We start from the raw sequence: 22802 nt of genomic DNA on the forward strand, positions 1-22802 counted from the left end.
AAACTGTTCCCTCCTGCTTTGCCTTTTGACAATGTTATGTAATCTGTATTTCAATGGGTTTTAACATCTAAGATACAGCCCTTGGGGGAGGTTAGGGCTTCTCAGCTTGGAAAAGAGACATCTGAGGGGAGATATGATTGAAATCTACAAAAATCCTGAGTGGTGTAGAACTGATATAAGTGGATCAATGTTTTACTCCATCAAAATTACAAAGACTAGGGAGCACCTGATGAAGTTACAGGGAGATACATTTAAAACCAATAGGAGGAAACAACTTTTTACTCGAGAATAGTTAAGCTCTGGAATGAATTGCCAGAGGATGTAGTAAGAGCGGTTAACGTCGCTGGCTTTAAAAAGGTTCTGCATTATCTCCAATTTTATTCAATCTTTTTTAGTGGAAGAACTTGGGATCAAGATCTACTGCTATGCTGATGATATCTTACTTGTTTCAAGAATTGATCCTATGAATTTATCTCTTAAATGGCCCCCAACCCTGCCATGCTAGCAAGGGTCCGAGGGGTAGCATGTCTCCACATGCTCCATTGTCCAGAGTCATCCAACCCACCAGACATGGCTCCCTGCCAGCCCACCGCTCATCCTTTGATGAACCCAGCAGCCAGTAGCTTGGGATACCGCCCCCAAGCTATCCATCCCCCCCAAACTTTATTGGGGGCGGGTGGGTGGGTAAGCTGCCTTGGAGGACCTGGTAACCATTTGGGTCCTCCGAGCTCCATCTCTTATCCCCCTCCCATTGGTCCCTCAATCCTGAGTCTTTCCCGCGGTGGGAAAATCTCACTCCTACCCTTCTGACCCTAACCCGTACCAACTTCTCCAGGCCCCACCCCGGTGGGCGTCCTCACGGGCCTCCCAGCTCCGTGTTAAAAGTCGCCTGTCAAGGCGGGTTCTCAGGCTTTCTGTTAATGACAGTGATGATAGTTCTTAATACCACTGTTGACTTTACATGGTTGAAATATTATTCTGCTATATTTTATTAAATATATTAGTACATCATTTGGGTCAGAATATTTTTTTTCTTGTTCTCCTCCTCTAAACCTAGGCGCGTCTTATGGTCATGTGCGTCTTTTAGTGAAAAAATACAGTAAGTGAAATTTGGAAATGCCACAAATGTGCAATAAATCAATCCAGAGAAGAAGTAGTCAACTACAGGTAGCATCTTTGGATCCAGTCATCTGATGTATGCCCCCATACCTCTAAGAAGTCACCTATAGGGTGACAATTGTGTAAAAAAATGCAAGTCAACTACAGGCAGCACCTTATTAAAGTAATCGACAATTTTGTCATAAAAATGCAACAATGAAATAGCAAGACAAAACTGAAGTTTTATGGAAAACAATCCGGCGAAGAAGTCAACTACAGGAAGCAATTTCGGATCCAGTCACCAGATGTACGCCCCCATAACTCTTCGCCAGGATGATAAAGACATGGGCAATTTGGGTGCAATGGCAAATGTGCCGTTCACGTACCAGGTATGAGAAATGTGCAGAATTTGTAGCCAAGTCTCTCTGCCAAAGGTAACAATCCTTTTGGATCCTTCTAAGATCCAATTAGTCCAAGATTAATGGTGTTTTGGGGTTTGCTCCCTTAGCTGGGGTATGGGAAGGGATTGAATCTTTTGACAGTAATGAAACTGTTTCCATTTCTAGTCTCTTGTTCCTCTCCTTTGACGTAGTCTTATCTTGTAGTGTAAAGGGCAGGGGTAGTGACCTCTGCTGGGTCAGCATGGGGGGAGGGTGGTTTCAAACTAGATGAAATTGTCTGTATTAAGTTGTAAAACATAGAACTGCCAACAGCAGACCTTGCGTGCCATAGACTGTATTATTGTGCATACAATTGTGGGATTCTCTAGTCTGAAACAGCCGCACTAAATCATCCCATTCTATTCCCTCCCCTTCTCCCTCCTAATACTAATTTTTTCCACTCTCTCTCTTCACCCCAAACCACTTAACTCACTGTTTGAATTCAGCATCTCATCCTCCCTTCTGTCCTCCATTCTCTTCTCAGCCCTACAGCTTCAACACTTTCTCCCTCTCACCCAGCCATCCCTATTCTTCCTGTGTGCATCTCAACTGCAGCGTGGCCCCTGTCCCCTGCCTCTCTCACACTCTTCCATATTCTCTTACTCTTTCTATTGCCCTCTGTCGGGAACATCAAGCCCAATCCTCCTCCTCCCAATCAACCCTCATCCTACTCATGCAGATCACACTGCAATGTAACCAATTTTATTTCTGTTCCTCTCCCCCCCCTTCTCATGCTCCCTGTGGAATGCTCACTTTGTCTCCAACAAGCTTACCTTCATCCATGATCTATTTATCCCTCAAACTCTCCACCTGCTGGCACTAACCAAGACCTTGATCTGCCCTGAAGATTGCTTCTACTGCTGCCCTGTGTCATGGAGGCTACATCTCACATACTTCTTGCCCAGTTGGTCATAGAGGTGGTACTGGGCTGTTACTCCTGCCAACTTTTAGGTATCAACCCCTTCTTCCACCTCAATCTCACTGCTTTCCCGCCTTTGAAGTCCACTGCATCTGTAAATTCACTCCTCTACCTCTCCAAGTAGCAGTAGTTTAACTGATCCCCTGATAAGACCCTTTCTTCCTTCCTCACTGACTGACTCCTGGCTCTCCTTTCTCGAACCCTCATCTCCTTCCCTCATCCTTGGTGACTTCAACATCCATACTCTTACACATCCAGATTTCTCACTTTTACATCCTCATTCAATTTCCAGCTGTGCTTCTCCACCCCTATGCACCAGAATGGCCACGGCCTTGACCTTGTCTTCTCCTTCAACTGCTCTACCACCAATTTCTGCACCTCAGCTTTTCCCCTCTCTGACTATCATCTGTTAACATTTACAATTCAACCCCCCTCTCCTCCGACTCGGCCAATAACTACCAATATGTTTAGGAAACTTCAGGCTATTGATCCTGGCACTCTCTTCACTAGTGCTGCATGATTCAGGAAAAAATTTTTTTTTATTAGATTCAGCCTATTGAATCGATTTTCGATTCGATTTTCTTGCCCAATTGGGTGTTTTTTTCAAACATCCTGGTGGGTTTATTTTATAGCCTCTTCACCCCCTTTGCCCTCTCCTACCCACACTGGCGCTGTGGTGTAATAATAATAACTTTATTTTTGTATACCGCTTTACCACAAGCAGTTCAAAGCGGTAAACAAAATAAACAAGCAAAAAAGACTTTTCCTCTCTCTGTTAAATCCTAGCTCACGTTCACGGTCTAACACTAGCTCTGGCAGGATACACATTTCAAATCTGACATATTGTAATCACAAAACAGAAAATAAAATTTTTTTTTCTACCTTTTGTTGTCTGGTCATTATTTAAATCATGTTGGTCCCAAGAGCTTGCCAGGGTCTCCTGCCCATTTGTCGTTTCCTTCTTTCTTCATGCTAACCATCCATCTTCCATCTCTGTCCTCCTCTTCCATTTCCCTTCCCTCACCCAGAGGTCTGGCATCTTTCCTTTTTTTCATCTCCATCCCTGCAGCTCCTTTTGTCAACTATCCTTTCATCCAGCATCAATCCCTCCTTACTCACCACCTCAGGGTCCACAAGCTCTCCCTTTCACTTCCAAACTACCCTCCTACCCAGTATCTCTATCCTCCAACCCCCCTCCACACCATCCCTTGTGTCCAACTTCTCTCCCTTTCTGTTCCTTCCCTCCCTAAATCCCATCTCTCTCCCTCTTCTCTGTTTTTAGACCCATTTCTTCCCCCCCAGTCCGGTGTATGCACATCTCTTTTATGCCCCCCTTCCTTCCCTCCCTCCATGTACTTCTACACCAGGGCCCCCTCCCCCCGAAAGCCTGCATATTCCCCCCTTCTTTGCAGCATCCTCTGGATTCCCCCCGGCCTCCAGCTCTTACCTTTAAATAATAAAGAAGCCTGTAGAGAGGCTCGCCGGTGCTGTAGCGATCCTTGCAGGCTGCCATCGGCCTCCGTAGCATGTTCCCTCTGCCGCAGTCCCTCCCCTCCTCTGACAGGATTGCGGCAGATGGAACATGCTGCTGAGGACGATGGCAGCCTGCAAGGATCGCTACTGCACCGGCAATCCTCTCTGCAGGCTGCCGTATTATCTGAAGGTGAGAGTGGGAGGCCAGGGGGGAAGCTAGGGGATATTGCAGCACTTTCTGACTGACCCTCCCCCCCTAAAGCAGGAGCGGCAGCAGACAGCCAGCAAGAAGCAGCGCTGCCGTTCCTGCTTTAGGAGACCTGAAGGCACGGGGAGGAGGGCTGGTCACTGAATCAGCGAGGCCGAATTAAAAAAAAAAAAAAAAAAAAAAAATCGATTCACCCGAAATGAATTGGTGAATCGATTTAAATCGGAACTCAGGCAGCACTACTCTCCACTACTCTCATCTATCCTTTCTACTACTACGTCATACAAGTCTATCAATGAAGCTATCTTCTCCTATAACTCAGTTCTCTTCTCTATTCTAGAAAACAATTAACCTTACCCATTTCTTACTCTCTTTGAAAATGACCCATTTTTATTTTTATTTTTGTAATTAAACTACATCCATCACAATCTGGATTCAGATCCAACCATAGCACAGAAACTCTACTGGTATCACTATTAGACATTGCCCGACAACACCTCAGCAAAGGAAACAAGCTGCTTCTCATTCAACTCGATCTTTCTGCGGCATTCGACCTAGTTGACCATCACACACTACTCCAGACATTAGACGCAATAGGAATCTCAGGTAATGTTCACAAATGGTTCCAAAGCTTCCTCAAAACATGAACATACAAAGTCAAATCAAAAGAGCACATATCCGACCCATGGTCAAACCCATGTGGAGTACCACAAGGATCACCATTATCACCCATATTATTTAACCTCTTCATAGCATCCCTAGGCATAACCCTAGACGCCCTAAACACAGTATCATTCAGCTACGCAGATGATATAACTATCCTCCTCCCCTTTAATATTCAAGACCCCTTATCCACAAACCACCTGAAAATAATAATGGAAACGGTAGAAAAATGGATGTCAAGTCATAAATTAAAACTGAACTCGGAAAAAACTAAATTCCTACTACTAGAAAAGGAAAAAAACCCATCTCTCACAGAACTAGAAGTAAATACAATCAAGTACCCAATGCAAAATACACTCAAGATCCTGGGAATACAACTAGACAGAAACTGCACAATGCAGTCTCAAATCCACAAAATCATCCAAAGAGCTTTCTTCACAATACGTAACCTAAGAAAAATAAGAAAATTCTTCAACAAAGATCAATACAAGCTATTAGTACAATCCCTAGTACTGAGTATTGTAGATTACTGTAACAGCCTATACCTATCATGCCCAAACTACATGATAAAACAATTACAGACAGTTCAGAATACAGCCCTCAGAATCATCTACTCACTAGGCAAATATGACCACATCACCAAAGCATACCTAGACTCACACTGGCTACCAATAAAAGCAAGATCCCAGTTCAAATTCTACTGTCTTCTATACAAAGTAATACATGGAACAGCACCCAGCTACCTAAACAACAGAAGACACCGTAACCTCTCACACAGATTAAGGAGAACTCAGAGCCTATTCACTCACCCCCCTCTCAAAGGAACACGACGAAAGAAACTATATGACAGCCTTCTAGCGACACAGGCAGCAAAGATCGATACTACCATCACCAATCTACTGACCAAATCAATAGACACTAAAGTATTCCGAAAAGAAATCAAAACTCATCTCTTCAAAAAACACTTCCCATCATCATAACCTCACAAAAGTATTAGAAAATGCTCTCATGACCACCCTACCACCACCACCAGCAACACCTTGAATCCGGACAGTATTATCTCTATTCGTCTAAACAACAGAATCCGGACAATATTATCTCTATTCGTCTAAACAACCTATCACTATCTACTATCTGCTATCAATTTCTCCTGGAAAAGTCCAGAATAACAATTGTAACTTGACGCATTCTTGATTACATGTACTACAATGCTACTGGAAATGTCCAGTCTTCTAACTTGTAATCCGCTTAGAACCGCAAGGCACAAGCGGAATAGAAATCACTAATGTAATGTAATGTAATTTCTTGTTGTAATACATCTTGGATAATTCTTTTGTAATCCGCCTTGAACTGCAAGGTAATGGCGGAATAGAAATCCCTAATGTAATGTAATGTAATGTAATATCCTCGCTCCTCCCATTTCACGTCCTGTAAGGTTCATAAAACCCCAGTCCTGGCTGACCAACATCAGCTATCTGCGCGCCTGTGCCCAATTTGCTGAACGTCTTTGGCTTAAATCCCGCGCACATGCTGACTTCATACACTTCAATATGCTTGCTTTTAAATATCATCAGAAGTAGGAGATCAACTGCTTTTACACCTAAGCAGCACCAAGACCAGCCGCCACTATCGAGAGCCTTTGTCCCAATCCAGCCAGACGTGTGTGCTCGTCACCATACAATTTGTTGGAGAGATCAATCTGCCTGCTTTTAAATATCAGCAGCATTGGGAAAACAACTGCTTTTACACCTAAGCAGCAGCGGGTACATCCGCAACCACCAAGAGCCCACAGACCCGATCCTGCCAGGAGCGTGAACTCCTCCCCCTGCAGTCCATTGGAGAGATCAATCTGCCTGCTTTTAAATATCAGCAGCAGTGGAGATCAACTGCTTTTACATCTAAGCAGCAATGAGACCAGCCACAACCACCGAGAGCACTCAGACCCGATCCTACCAAGAGTGTGAACTCTTCCCCCCCTGCAATCCGCTAAGAAGATCGACTGTCGGTTCCGGGCGGCTTTCCCGCAGAGGAGAGAATCCTGCATTCACCGTGGACCTCATCTGGGGCAGCCTCCTTGGAGCGGCTGGGGCACGGGCAGTGTGTCTGGGAGGGAATGCATGGATGGGAGAACATCGCAGGGGAGGAGACATAGGCATCCTGGGACTGTCGGCCAGAAGAAGCCCTTTCTGGATACGTCAATCGCTCCTCCTAAACTTACTTGCTCCACTTCATCACTGACGCTGACCCATTCTGCTTCTATTCCTTTCTCTCCTCTCTTCTACCTTCCAAAGTATTTAGATCAATGCTGTCTTTTTAAAATGTTTATTTTATTTTTATTTTTCCTCTAACTCTACTTTTCACTTCACTATTACCCTCCAGGTACTTTAGTTAGATTGTGAGCCTTCGGGACAGTAAGGGAATTTTCCAAGTACCTTTCTTATTTCTAATCTTAATGTATATTTTCTGTAAACCGCTTAGAACCTAACGGATGTAGCGGTATATAAGAAATAAATTACATTACATTACATTACTTCAAATTCCAGCAGACATCCTTCCAGTCTGCCCTCTCACTTGCCAAATAAGAATACAGTGGTGCCTCGCATAACGGACGCCTCGCACAGCGAACGCTGCGCACAACGAACTTCAGGTCTTGCTTCCCACAACGAACTTCGTTTCACACAACGAAGTCGCCCGAGCTGCATCGCTTAACTGCCCTCTCTCCGCCTGGCTCCCTGTGCAGTGGCGCTACATATTTTAAACCCCCCTGCCGCCGCTGCTGCATATTTTTAAGCCTCTGTCGCCACCGCATATTTTTAAACCTCCCCCCGCCACCACATATTTTTTTTAAAAAGCCACCACTGCTGCAACTTTAATCTCACCCGCTCACTCGAACTGGTGGTCTAGCAAATTTCCCAGCCAGAAGCGCAGACAGAGATCAAGAGCAAGCCTTCTGTGCTACTGCCTGGGCCTGCGCTGATCTCTGAATGGCTGCAGTCAGCTCTCGCGGGACTCACAAGAACTAACTGCAGCCAGCTCTCGCGGGACTCACAAGAACTAACTGCAGCCATTCGGAGATCGGCATGGGCCCACACAGGCGTGCAGAGGAATTGCTCCTGATCTCTGCGCTTCTGGCCTGTACGCCACTGGCTGGGAAAGATGGGAGGAATTAAAAAAGGTACTGGGGAGTATGTGGGGGGTGATTATAATACACAGCAAGGATCAACAAAACCCCTGTCTCCCCTCCCCTTCACATATATCCCCTCTATATCATGCTAACAGAATACCACAGTCATAAAATAGCAGGAATAGGGTTAGGGTAGTGCAACTAGGGCAACTGTCCCCCCTGGTCAAAGAAAGCCGTAAGCCTCTGCCTGGACTTTGCAGTCCCCAGTTGTGTCTAACACCAGCTCTAACAAGATAAATTTATCTTTTTTTATGTCATCTTAGCATATTTTATGCTACAGAACGAATTATTTTTTTTAACATGTATTGTTATGGGAAAACGCGTTTCACATAACGAACTTTTCGCATAACAAACTTGCTCCTGGAACGAATTAAGTTCGTTGTGTGAGGCACCACTGTACTATGCCCATTTAACTAACCCTCTTAGCTCTAACCCTTACCGTCTCTTTGCCACACTAAACTCTTTATTCAAAGTACCCTCACCTCCAATCCACTTTCACTTTCTTCCCAGATTATGACCGAGTTCTTTTACAACAAGGGAAGGGAGAAGTAGTAATGCTGGACAAGGGAGGAGGGGGAAGGGCGAAGAGGTACTGCTGGACATGGGGAGCAGGGAAGGGGTACTGCTAGACAGGGGTGAGATAAAAGGAAGGGAGAAGAAGTGCTGCTGGACCTGGCAGAAAGGGAGGGAAAGGAAAGGTGATACACACTGGAGGGGAGGGTGAGATGGTGCATGGGGAGAAAGCATGTTGGGTTGGGGGGTGGGAAAGAGGGATGCCACTCGAGGAAAGAGGCAAGGACAGAGAGAGAAAGCGTGCAGGAGGGAGAAAGTATTGGACTCATGGAGAGGGCAAGATGGATGGGGAGGACAGAAAGGAGGGAAAGAGAAATGTTACTCTGGGGAAGGGGGAGAGGGCAGAGAGTGAAAAGTTGGACTCATGGAGGGAGAGAAAGAGATGTTGGGTGGGAGAATGAAGGAGGACTAGAGGAGAAGCAGGAGGAAGAGAGAAAAATATTGGACTGGTGGAAAGGAGGGAGAAATCTTGGACTGGGAGGGGGGCCAGAAAGGAGGAAGGGAAGGGCGATGGACTGCAGGGGGCAGAAAGGAAGAAGGGAAAGATAAATGTTACACTGGGGGGGGGGGAGGAGAGATGACTAAAGGAAGGGAGAGATATCAGACCAGGGAATAGAAGGGAAGGAGGGGAATCTAGTAGCACTAGAGAAATAATAATAATAGTACTGTAGCAGAGATGCCAGGTTATGGGAAGGAGAGGAGAAAGATGTCAGACTGAGAAGGGGGGAAAGGAAAGCGAGAGATATCGTCAGACCACTGGGGGAAGGAGAGAGAGATAGTAGATTTAGAGAAGAAAGCAAAAAAATGGAAATATTGAATGTTAAGTTAATGCCAATGATGGATACAAGGCAAAAAATGAAGACGGAGAGAAAAACAGTCAATGGATAAGAAGGCCCTGGAAACATAGTTAAAAGCACAGAAAAATAAAGTCACCAGACAACAAAGGTAGGGAAAATTATTTTATATATAGTGATTGAAATGTGTCAGTTTTGAAAATTTATATCTACTGTGTATATGAAAAATGAATGGAAAAAAATTACTTTATAATTAGTAAAGGGGGTGGGATCTGGGGAAAAGCTTAAGTGGGTCTAGGGTGGAGTTTGGGAGGTCTGTGGTTGGGGGTACTCAGTTGATATTTGTTAGACTTCCCTGCTGGCACGCCCTATTGGCATTTCAAGGCCTGTCTGGAAGAACTCTGCATGCGTGGATGTCATCGTGATAATGTGAAGCATGCACGTGATGTCATCACGGCGAAGTCTGCGCACTTCTAGGTGCCTTGAGCCATGGCCACTATCTTTAGTGTGCTCCGACTCGAAAAAGTTTGAGAGACACTGCTCTATAATATTACCAAACTCCGACTTCTCTTCTCCAAGCACACTACCAAAACCTTTATCCACACTCTCATTACTTCTTGCTTAGATTACTGCACCTTGCTTCTCTCAGGTCTTCCGTTCAACCATCTCTTTCCCCTTCAAACCATTCAAAATTCTGCTGCACGACTTATTATATATTCCACCAGAGCTGTCATACTTACATTACCCTTCTCCTCAAGTCACTTCATTGGCTCCTCATGTATTTCAGAATACAGTTCAAACTCCTCTTATTCACTTACAAGTGCATTCACTCTGCAGCCCCCCCATATTTCTCCTCACTTATCTCCCTCCACCCCCCCGTGAACTCCTTCTCCTCCACTGCCAACTCCAGACTGTCCCTTCTGTCTTGCTGCATCGTATGCCTGAAACAGACTGCTGGAGTCATTATGTCAGGCTTACTTTTTCAAGGCTGCTTTCAACTCCTAACTCCTACTCACCGTAATACCTATGTCCATCCTACCATTCTCTCTGCAAGAAAGTTCCCAACCTCTATATGTCCAATCTGTCTATGTAAATTAGATTGTAAGTTCTACTAAGCAGAGACATAGAAACATAGAGTATGACGGCAGAAAGGGGCTGTCGGCCCAACAAGTCTGCCCACTCGAATAACCCACCCCCCTAAGCACTTCCTTGAAGTGAACCCACATGTTTATCCCATTTATTCTTAAAATTGAGCACGTTGTTGGCCTCTACTACCTGAAGTGGAAGATCATTCCATCGATCAACCACCCTTTCGGTGAAGAAATACTTCCTAGTGTCACCATGAAATCTCCCACCCCTGATTTTTAGCGGATGCCCTTTTGTCGCCGTAGGTCCTGCGAGGAAAAAGATGTCTTCTTCCACCTCAATACGGCCAGTAACATATTTGAACATCTATTATATGTTAAATGTGCAGCATTGTGTACACCTTTCAGCTCTATAACGGAAAAAATAGTATTTGATCAAGTTTCAGAATTTATCAAAGCATACATACTTCACCTCAATCAAACTGGATTTAGGAAATACCATTCTACTGAATACTCTTTGTTAGGTATGACAACTTTCATACTTTACCATTTAGATCACCATAAATTGGTCATTCTTATTTCCATAGATTTATCAGAGGCGTTTCATACAATATATCAAGCTCTTCTTCTTCTTCAGAGACTCTCATCGATTGGCATCTCAAGCCAAGTTCTTGAATGGTTCCAGTCCTTCTCAGACCGTTCATTTAATAATACAATATCCATAACCTATACAAACAAACAAGGAATCCCTCAAGGCTCCATCTTATCACCCTTGCTTTTTAACATCTTTCTCTTCCCACTTCTAATGTTATGCCAGTCTATTGGCTTTACAATATTTGCTTACGCTGATAATATATAGCTTCTACATCCATTGGACCTAGAAATTTTTAACGAACTACAAGTAATAAATCAAAAACTAGAACACATCAGAGTTTGGTTAGGTGACAATATGCTAGCCCTAAACATTGCTAAAACGAAAATAATGTTGTTTTCTAGGAAAGGAGTAAACATATGCGTCCCGATCTCTATTACAAACAGCCCTCTACAAGAAGTAACATCCTTAAAAATTTTAGGAGTCATTTTCGACATCAAACTCTCAGTTAGAAGAATCATTAACCACAACTCTATTTTACATCCCACCCAAAAAATGGTCAAGCGCAAAAGAGGAATTCGCCGAATTCCTTACCTTATCTAACCTAAAAGGTTCATACAACCTGCTTCTGGGAGACATAAACACTCACCTAGAACAAAAGACAAAACCAGAAATAACTGAAATCGCCAACCTCCTTATGTCACTGGACTTTCCACACCCAGACACAGAAATAACCCACGAAAAAGGACACAAACTAGACCTAATCACCTTCTCCCACAAAGAAATACTAGCCCCCAAAATACAATATCACTCAAGCCCCTGGGAAAAATGTATCTGGTCAGACCATTTCATTGGCAAGTTCAATCTACATTGGCAAAAACAGAATACACAACAAAAACACAAAAACGCAAATATGAACACAGTAACCACCCGTGGCATTATTAACCCAACCGAATTCTGGACCCACTACGAGTTACAACCCATAAACAATGAAATTCAGGATTTCCCCGCAACATGGGAAATCTACAGCAAAGAACTCTTAGATCAAATAGCACCATATAAAACATACAAAAAGAAAAATAGACCACCAAACGAATGGTTTGACGGTGAACTTCTAACCACCAAACAGGAACTAAGAAAACTGGAGAGAATCTGGCAAAAAACAAACAATGATTCAGACAAGTCAAACTGGAAACAAAAAATGAAAATATACAAAAATCTGATCAAAGAAAAACGCACTAAGCATTATGCAAATAAAATCGGTACTTCAAAAATAAACAGCAAAGAATTATTCAAACTAGTAAAAACTATAACCGATACAACACAAATACTGAAAAAGGACACTGAGCCCACTCCATCGGCACAAACCCTAGCCAACTTCTTTCAAAACAAAATCACCGAATTAAGAGCAACTCTACCCACATCCACAACAAATGCTCTTCAATTCCTGGACCCCCATGACCAAGACACCAGAGTAGACATGCTATGGGACCACCTCGAATACCCAAACTGGCAGCAATTCCTAAATTTATTTAACAAGTACACCAAATCTAACTGCCTACTTGACGCATGTCCCCCTAAAATCATGACAATTGCCCCCCTAGAATTTAAAAAGGAACTTTTTGCATGGCTAACATCCGCCCTTGCAAACGGAACACTAAACAAAAAAATGGGACATATACTAATCACTCCAATCCCCAAAGATCAGAAAGCCTCCTCAGCACTGACACCCAATTTCAGACCCATAGCAAGCATTCCCCTCTTCACAAAGATACAGGAAGGATTGGTCAACCTTCAACTAGTCAATTACCTGGACAAATTTAACCTCCTTAGCGAACACCAATCAGGATTCAGAAAAGGATACAACACAGAAACTGTCCTAACCTCCTTGCTGAACCATCTTTATGATCTCTTTAGCAAAGGCAAAAGCGCACTGATCCTACAATTAGATCTCAGCAGCGCGTTCGACCTGGTAGACCACGAAATCATGCTACTGTGCCTTGAAGCAATGGGAATCTCGGGAAAGGCAAAGAAATGGTTCCAAGAGTTCCTAACAAACAGATCCTACCGAGTAATCAGTAATGGAAACTACTCTAAACCATGGAAAAACCCTTCAGGCGTGCCTCAAGGTTCCCCCCTATCCCCCACACTTTTCAATATCTATATCGCCTCCTTAGGTCACCTACTACAAAAACTAAATTTAATATACTACATCTATGCGGACGACATATCCATCCTTATACCCTTAAACGACATCACAAAAGAAACTGTAGATAATCTCTCAAACACAATGACCGAAATCGATAAATGGACCACTAATTTCAAACTAAAACTAAACGCAGAGAAAACAAAAGTCTTTCTGGCTAGTCCCAATGACAAAATTACGAAAACATCGATAAAAATAAACAACCACGAATACCCAATTTCCAAAAACATAAAAATACTGGGTATCACTCTTGACACTCACCTAACTATGACTGACCACACAAACTCACTAGTGAAAAAATGCTTTTATACGCTATGGAAACTAAGAACCATAAAAAAATTCTTTGACCCTTCATCATTCAAGTTGCTGGTACAGGCACTGATCCTATCCCTTCTTGACTACTGCAACATCATCTACCTAGGCATCCCACAAAAAACAATAAAAAAACTAAGATTAATACAAAACACCGCCGTTCGCCTAATTTTCGGACTTAGAAAAAACGACCACATCAGCCCCTACTATAAAAAGCTGCACTGGCTTCCAATAGAAGCGCGAATTCTATTCAAATTCGCTTGCACCTGTTTCAAACAAGCCTGGGGACTAGCACCTTCATACCTACAAACTCACTTCACCCTACACAACCCCACAAGAACGACCAGAAACAAAAACATCTTTGCAAACCCAAAGACTACAGGCTGCAGATACAAATCCTTCTTGGACAGAACCTTTAAGTTCCAAGCGAACAGACAGCAAACCTGGCTGAAAAACCACATAAACGAACCAAATATGACTTATAATGCACTCCGCAAATCGATCAAAACCACCCTATTCGCTAAATTCATTGACTAAAACGGTCCCCTCCCCCACTAAGACCCCCCTCATGGATGTTCTAAATCTTTCAGACACTCATTACCCTTAGATCTCCAATTAATATGTAAGTTTACCATTTAGACTATTGTACGGCATCTAGACTCTTTGTTCGGTACTGTATTTAAACTTATTGTATAGTATTGTATTTAGACTCACTGTATTGTATTATATGTGGACTTATTGTATTGTATTACCATTGTTATTCGCTGAATGTCCAGCCTTCTTACATTGTAAACCGCCTAGAAGTCGCCTGACTATGGCGGTATAGAAAAATAAAGTTATTATTATTATTATTATTATTATACCATGAGCATATCAGCAGCGTAGCTAAACCTTGCTTTTACAAGCTCCATATGATTCGGTTGATATCAAAATTCCTTTGAACCAAAATCCTTAAATATCTTAATTCACTCATTAGTGATATCAAAGTTAGATTACTGTAACTCATTACTCATAAGGATAACTCAAAAGGAAATAAGGTGCCTCCAAATAATCCAAAACTTGGCAATAAAACTAATTTAAAATGCCAAAAAATTTGATCATGCATCACCACTCTTAGAAAAAGCTCATTGGCTCCCGGTTGTACATAGGATCGCATATAAAATAATACTGCTGACATTTAAAATGATTACATCAAAAGCGCCTGAATTTATACATAACCTATTGATACCGTAACACACCATCACGCGTACTCAGATCCATGGATCAGCAATTACTAACCGTTCCTTCCCTAAAAATAATCGGTACAAGATGCTTAGAGATCTTTTCTGTCACATCTCCTCAGCTGTGGAACGCACTACTCCTAGATTTAAGGGATGAAAAAATACTTGACTGTTTCAAAAGTAAACTGAAAAGCCACCTAGTCAAAGATGCTTTCTTATTATAACCTCTACTTTCCTAAACACCCATAACCAATTTCAAAGATCTTCTTTTTCTCCTTATCCTTACTTAGATATTTTTACCTTAATTGACTCTCTATCCTATAACGAATGTAGCTCCTCCCCATCTTCCCTCCAATTTTCTGTATGTTAGTTCAAATTGGAATTATATATATGTGGTTTTAAAATCATATAGTTTTTTATTTCTGTATTTCACCTAGAAATTTCTGATAGGCGATTATATTAAATTTTAATAAAACTTGAAACTTGATAAATAGTAGTAGTAGTACCATCTCCACCAGCAGGAAGTTCCACAAATTCACTACCTTATCTGTGAAGAAATATTTCCTCAGGTTATTCCTGAGTCTATCCCCTTTTCACTTTCATTTTATGCCCCCTCATTCCAGTGCTTCCTTTCAACTGAGATTTGCCTCCTGTGCACTTATGCTACAAAGGTATTTAAACATCTCTATTTTACTTCCCCTTCCCACCTTTCTTCCAAAGTATAATATAGAGATCTTTAAATCTGTCTTTATATGCTTTATGATGAAGACCACTGACTATTTTAGTACCCATCTTCTGGATCGACTCTAACCTGCTTACATCTTTTTGAAGCTGTGGTCTCCAGAATTGTACAGTACTCCAAATAAGATCTTATTAAAGACTTATACAGAGGCATTATTGCCTCCTTTTTTTCTGCTGGCCATTCCTCTCCCTATACACCCAAGCATCTTACTAGCTTTTGTGGTCACCTTTGTTACCCGTTTGGCTACTTTTTAAAGATCATCACATACAATCACAACCAAGTCCCACTCCTCCTCTGTGCATAAAAATTCTTCATCCCCTAAACTGTACCGTACGTACCCTTAGGTTTTTGCAGCCCAAATGTATGACCCTGCATTTTTAGTATTAAGTCTTAGTTGCCAAATTATGGAACATTCTTCAAGCTTTGATAGGTCCTTCTCTCATGTTATCTACACCATCAGGGATGCCTACCATATTGTAAATGTTGGTATCATCCATAAATAGGCAAACCTTACCAGAGAGCCCTTCAGTAATATCGCTTACAAAAAAGTCTGAACCAGAATGTACACAGGTAAGGTTAGACTCAGTTAGGGCACTGGTCTTTGACCTAAGGGCCGCTGCGGGAATGGACTGCTGGGCACGATGGACCACTAGTCTGCCCCTGCAGCGGCAATTCTTATGTTCTTATGTCTATAGCCTATTTATAAATCACCACGTAAAAGCCTTTGCTGAAATTGAAGAAAACAATATGTAGTGTTTTCCCTTGATCCAACTCTTTGGTCACTCCATCAAAGAATTTAATCACATTCATCTGGTAAAACATGTACTCTTTGGGCTTCTGTATGTGTTGTTTTTCTGTGCTTGCAGATTGCTACTGTTCATCTCTGTGTAGTGTTTGATCTTGAACCCTCCTGATAGAGGTGAAACTATTCCTTAGGTGCACCTGCATCACAACCCCTGCCGTTATAGGCCATTCGAATAAGATCCTGGAAATGACATCACTTCCAGGATCTTATTTGAATGGCCTATAACGGCAGAGGTTGTGATACAGGTGCACCTAAGGAATAGTTTATGCTCCATGGGCCCTCCTTGGACCCCTTCTGACCATGTTATTTGTCTTTGCATGCCTGGCCTCTATGATATCTGCTGATTGTTCTACCCTGGTGGTGGTGGTGGGGTGATCCAGAAAGTGGGCTGGTTATTCTTTGCATGAGAGAGACTGTCAAGTGATTTCCCTCCTCATGTTATCTATATCATCAGCAATATCTACCCTTTTGCAGATTTTGGTATCATCCACAAAGAGCTAAACCTTGCCAGACAACCCTTTGTCATTATCACTTACAAAAATGTTAAAAAGAATCGGGTAACATCCCTTTCTTCACAGTGAGCTCCATTTACCACTACTCTTTGTTGCCTTCCGGTCAACCAGCTCCTAACCCAGACAGAGGAATACAAAAATTATTTGCTTTCTGAGGTAGGCTGCAGCTATTACTATGTATTCAGTGATCAATCTTGAGCTTGCTACCAGGTTAAACAGCAGGAGTCTGGCATGTAGATGGTGTGTAGGAAAGTAAGTTTATGCATTTTTCAGGTCCAGCAAACAATCCTTCTCCTGTATTAGGAGAAGAATCATTAAAAAAAAATTCATCTTGAACCTGTTTAGATCCTTCAAATCCAATAGTGGCATAGAAAACTCTCGACATTTTTTTAGGATTTAACAGGAACAGAAAAGCTTGTCTGTGTTACTTCTGGAGGGACAAGCTATTGCTCTGTTTTACAGTAGGATTTCCATTTCACTCTGAGAAGTGAGTTGCTGAGATCCCTGATCTGCAAAGCAGGTAAGTGATGTCTGGTGGGACAATGAGGAGAAGTTTGTTTATTAGCAAATTTGAAACACTGCCTTTTCTGACACCAGTTTAAAGCAGTTGACAATTCTAATAAAACAGTGTTGAGAGGAATGCCAACTGAATTAAAAGTCAGGAAATTCAACCATTCAAGTTCAAACATTCTCAAGACTCAGTTCACTGGTCTCAATAGGCTCTGTATATTCTACATTGATTCAGGCAAATTTAACCGCAAGACAGGAGATTACAATTCATCATGCAGATGGAGAATTCAGAGACTAGTGCAAGTTGCAGCAAAGGAAGAAGTGAGATTCCCTGGTGAATCCATGTAGGTATTGTTTGGGGCTACTTGGGATTCTGGGTCAGAATTGAGACTACCACCAGGTTTTTTTTAATCTATTTCTCCTATGTTACTGACTAAACCCACTGTGTTTACCTTGGACGTCTTATGGGAAGCTATTGTTGGTTTAATTATTAGTTTAACAAGAATTAATGTACCACAAGTGAATGTTTTAGCTCAGTCTTGTTGTCTGAAGTGATAGCTAATTCATAGTACACTTCTCCCTCTGTATTCGTGGTGAATGCGGGCGGGACATAGCCGTGAATATGAAAAAAACGCAAATAACTTTTTATGTTATTCGTGGTTTTTGTAAAAGTTAGTGTTTTTAGTATTGAAACCGCAAATAACGTTTCAACAGTTATTCGCAGTTTTAAGAAATAGCCACTATTATTACTACTGAAATTTGCAATTTTGGGGGAATAACAATATTTATTGCACAATACAGTAGTGTACGTACAGTACAGTAATTTGAACCAGCGATTTTGTGGGAGAAAGCATGTAAGCAGCGATTTTCAGAATGAATGTTGGTAAGCGCTAAACTTTTTTATCGGTACAGTAAAAGAAAAGGAATTTTACTCATGACATAATTGGGGGGGGCGGAGTCAGCTTGCAAAACCGCGAATACGGAGGGAGAAATGTAACATATGTAAATGATGGCAGATAAAGAAAGATCTGTGTGGTCCATTCAGCCTGCCCAACAGTCACATTCAATTCAGTACAATAAGATCCATAAAGATGTAAAGACCTGGCTTTTTCCAGAAGTGGGGGATAGACTGCTAATGGTCAGTGAGTCAGAGGATTTGTGATGGGAACTTTTCCTATTAGTTGATGCAGTGAGTAGGGTTGTTATATATTAATTGTTAACTGCATTGATAAAACATTGCTGTTTTTTATTCTTATATAGCATAATAAATAAATAATGCATTCAAGTCAATTGTACCTGGCCAGGAGCTACATCAGTTGGATCAGGTCCATGGTGGAATTCTCTGTGTAATTTCCCAGAATGCAGATCTAATACAAACTGTTTCAGCTTTCCAGGAATTCTACAACCAAATAAGCCACGTTAACATTTTTCTTTTTAAGAAAACTTCATTCAGATTTTATTCAGTTTCCAAGACTACTGTTGCAAGCTTCATTAGATATGTCACATTTCAATTATATGAATGATAAAAGTCTCACCAATTTATTTTCATCCCCACAATGTCCTAAGGACACAGCAAGTGCTGTTTCTATCTCTCAACAGCTCTCACAGTGATATACCAAGCAATAATCTCATTTTAACTGTCTCAGCTCCCCACTAGACACACAACAGATGGCAGCAGGTGCCAAATGCAAGCGTTTACAAATATAAACTGTCAGGTAGCTATATTGACAGAATGCCTGTAAAAGGTCCTCCAGTCCTAAACTAATTGCATATACACTAGAGATAAACTCTGACCAGAGATCAATTTACATTTCATCTAAGATCATCTACTGTCACCCACAGCAAAGTGTTGAAATACTGCAATCAATTCTATGAAATGTCAAATGTGCTATAATGCTCAAGATGAAATCCACAACTAGCTGGCCCCAAAAGTTCAAAAGATTAGATCACACCCAACACATTGTGAATGAACATTGCAAGCAGCAACTCATAAATGATCAAAACTTGCAGAAGACATACTAATTAATAGAGTACAATTAGCTCCTTAACTATCCAAATAAAATGCTAATTATTGGAAGGGAAAAAGAGAACACAATTTGTATTGAAAATATTTTCTAAAGCAGGGACAAACTTTACATACTTCTGCATATACATACAGGGCAGTTTGTTTTTTCTTTAAATATTTTATTGAAATTTTGAAGAAAAACATCACAAACAAAAATACCAACACAATATTAGAAAAATAAAATAAATCATAGGGTGTCATAACATATAATACAAACTAAATATAATAACAATCTTTGAACTCAAATAAGCAATCCCATACTTTCCTAAATTTCCTCAGATTACCACATTTAATTGGATAGATTTTTTCCATATTCCACCACATATTATATTCCAATTTAGAAAAATCCTTCCAATGAATTAAAATTATTTCTTATTGTTATCATAATTAAGTTCTTCAATAATTCTGTTTTGTAAGAACTTAATGCAGATTTTAACCCCAACCCCCCCCAATATAATTATTGGGTATGTTACTGGCTCTGTTATAGAAAGCAAGGTTGAAATTGTTGACCAAATTTTACCCCAATAAGAAGCCATGACACTTAAACAGCATACATTCCAATGTTCCAATTGTATCCTTACATGACCAACAGAATTTTCCTTAGGATACACACCCTTTCTCTATACAGACAGCCAGATTTTCAAAGCTAAAGTACATGTGTATGTCTTCTTTGAAAATTATTCTAAGGGGCTCAGTTTCAAAACAAAGATGTCCCAAAAAATGGCATTTGGATGTTTTAATCGCCAAATGCCAATTTCTGAAACTGACTAATTAGACATTTTGCAGGTCATTTGCCCTCCAGTACATCTAAATCTTGAGGGGGCATGATAGAGGTGACCACTGGATGCTTGAAGGCATGACCTCTCCCCCACCACAAAGATGTGAAAGAAAAAGTACATACCAGTTTCTATGACAGCTGAAGACATTATGGGAAATCCTAGTACAGCAGCAAGCAGGTGTCTGAAGCAGCATGATGGTGGTACAGTGAACCACAGAGAGGAGGATCAGGCCCATATCCCACCCTACCCTCTACATTTATGGTGGAAAGTGAGAGGCTACCAAAACTCACCCCAAAACTACTGCCATATTATATAGGTGACACCTGCAGCCATAAGGGCTATTGGGGTAATGGACAGGTGGGTATAGTAGCTTTTGGGGGAGTTTTGGAAGGCTCACAATACACAGGTGAAATATGAAAATGGCACCTTTTATGTGAAGTTCACAGCAGAGCCCCCCCTAAGGTTCCCACTGCTCTGTTGTCATGTGTGTGGCCAGTCTATTAAAATGTTGGCCTGTTCCATATCCAAATGAGCTTGTTTTGGATGGTTTAATTTTCAAAATGGGCAAAAAAGAGAGATGTCCTAAGGGCCAGAACGTCTAGATGTGCCATTAAAAAAAAAAGATACCTTGCGGCTTAAAAAATGGTCATTTCCCCAACCCCATTTTTGGACGTCCTTGCAGAATCATCCAAAGTTGGACTTAAACATCCTATTGAAAATGCCCCTCCACGCATATACATTACATGTACCCTTTAATGTACACAAATTTTCAGTATTAATTTACACAAACAATTACAGTTTCAAATGCAAACTTCCTCTTAATTCCAGTCCCAAGAATACCTCCAGTGACACTGTATAAATATACATTAAACCCACATAAGCAGGCAGTTTTAGAAAAGCCCATTTCTGTATGTGAAGCAATCATTTACTCAGAGAAATGCTTTTGAAAATTACCCTCCCTCTGTACAACAGAGAAATGCAACTAACAAGTTAAAACTTACACTGAGCTGTTTGACTGATTTTCAGCAACTCATATTAGAAAAATCCATTACTGATGAACAGTTACATAGTCCCCAGTATGATTTAATATGAAGGATTAACAACAAAAATGTCAATTTTTAATTTATGGCCACTCACAGCTTAATTATTGCTTTAATAAACTAAAGCTTAGACAAAAAGATATCTGTAATTCAAATGCGATTTTATGTATTTTCCATAATCTAGTTTTAGAATATAATGAAGCTAGTAAGCTTAATAACTAAAACATGATTATGAAAAGGGGCATATTCTGTAAACATCAAGTTGGTTGAGAGATTGCAAGCTTTAAATTATATTTATTTAATTGCCTGGCCAGATCCAATGGCCTCTACTTTATCCTCATTCTTCTCGATCTATTTGCTGCCTTCAATACTGTTGATCACCACATACTCCTTGATTCACTGTCCTCGCTGGGATTCCAGGGATCTGTTCTCTTCTGGTTTTCATCTTATCTCCTCATCACGCTTAAAGTGTATACAGAGGGGGATCCTCCTCCACTGCTATTTCGCTGTCAATTGGTATACTTCAGAGCTTTGTGTTAGGAACTTTTTTTTCTCCATTTAGTGTATTACCTACTCAAGCGGTGTACTGATCTCTTCCCATGATTTTCAGTATGATTCAGATGATTCCCAGATCTACTCTACACCAGATATCTCTACATGAATCCAGGCTGAGTCTCAGCCTGCCTGTGGGTCATTGACAGCAGGGAAATGTCCATTCTCAAAAAAAAGCAAAAAACATCCAAAATGAGGTTTTTTTTTTGAGAATGGCCTACCTGCACGTTCAGCAATCTACTCGCCCAGACAGCCACTACGTCTATCCCTACACCACATTCACCACCAAAAAATAGCCCAAGTCCCAAACGCCCAAACCAGTAACCAGTGTCTGTCAAAAAACAACACCGGTTACAAAATCCTGTAACTGCCCCCCCCCGTAACGATCGTGGCAGGAGAGATGCCTAATCTCTCCTGCCACGATCGCAATCCCCTCCCCCCCGACAATACCGGCATTTGGGATCCCAAATCCTCCTGCCAAAGATGGCCCCCCGACACACCTCCATGAATACCGGCAGGAGGGATCCCAAGCTCTCCCGCCGAAGGCGGCCTCCCCCGACCGCTTCCCCAACTAACCCAACCCTCCCACTACCATTTTCAGTTGGACGGACGGATGGGTTCCTGGTCTGGCCAGCCCCTTCCCAGTGCATTGTGGGATGCATGGGGAGGAGCCTAGGGCCTGATTGGCCCAGGCACCTAAGGCCCGCCTATAGGAGGGGCCCTAGGCAACTGGACTCACCGGAATTGGCCCAGTTGCCTGCGGCCCCTCCTATGGGCGGGGCTCTAGGCATATGGGATGAGTTGGCCCATGTGCCTAAGGCCCCGCCCATAGGAGGGGCCTCAGGCAACTGGTCCAATTCCGGTTGACCCAGTTGCCTAAGGCCCCTTCTATGGGTGGGTCTTAGGCGCCTGGGTTAATCAGGCCCTAGACTCTTCCCTGGTGCATTCCACAATGGGGCTAGGCCCGCCATTCTGAGGCCAACTGAAAAGGTTAGTGGGGGGGTTCGGGAGGGGTGGGGGGTCATCTTCG

General features: G+C 41.9%; 1 protein-coding gene across 3 annotated transcripts in view; it reads right to left on the reverse strand.

The window, feature by feature from the left end:
- Window positions 1–22802, reverse strand: part of ERP44 (endoplasmic reticulum protein 44) — a 236659-nt gene that overhangs the window by 32277 nt on the left and 181580 nt on the right. For 2 of the 3 annotated variants that reach the window (XM_033929651.1, XM_033929650.1), the window contains exon 11: window positions 18633–18735. In XM_033929651.1, coding sequence (XP_033785542.1) covers window positions 18633–18735 — 103 coding nt within the window. Of the gene's footprint in view, window positions 1–11011; window positions 11164–18632; window positions 18736–22802 lie in introns of those variants that run through there. The other variant, XM_033929652.1, reaches the window with a different exon arrangement.

Source organism: Geotrypetes seraphini, chromosome 2 (genome assembly GCF_902459505.1).
Source record: "Geotrypetes seraphini chromosome 2, aGeoSer1.1, whole genome shotgun sequence".
Taxonomy (NCBI): domain Eukaryota; kingdom Metazoa; phylum Chordata; class Amphibia; order Gymnophiona; family Dermophiidae; genus Geotrypetes; species Geotrypetes seraphini.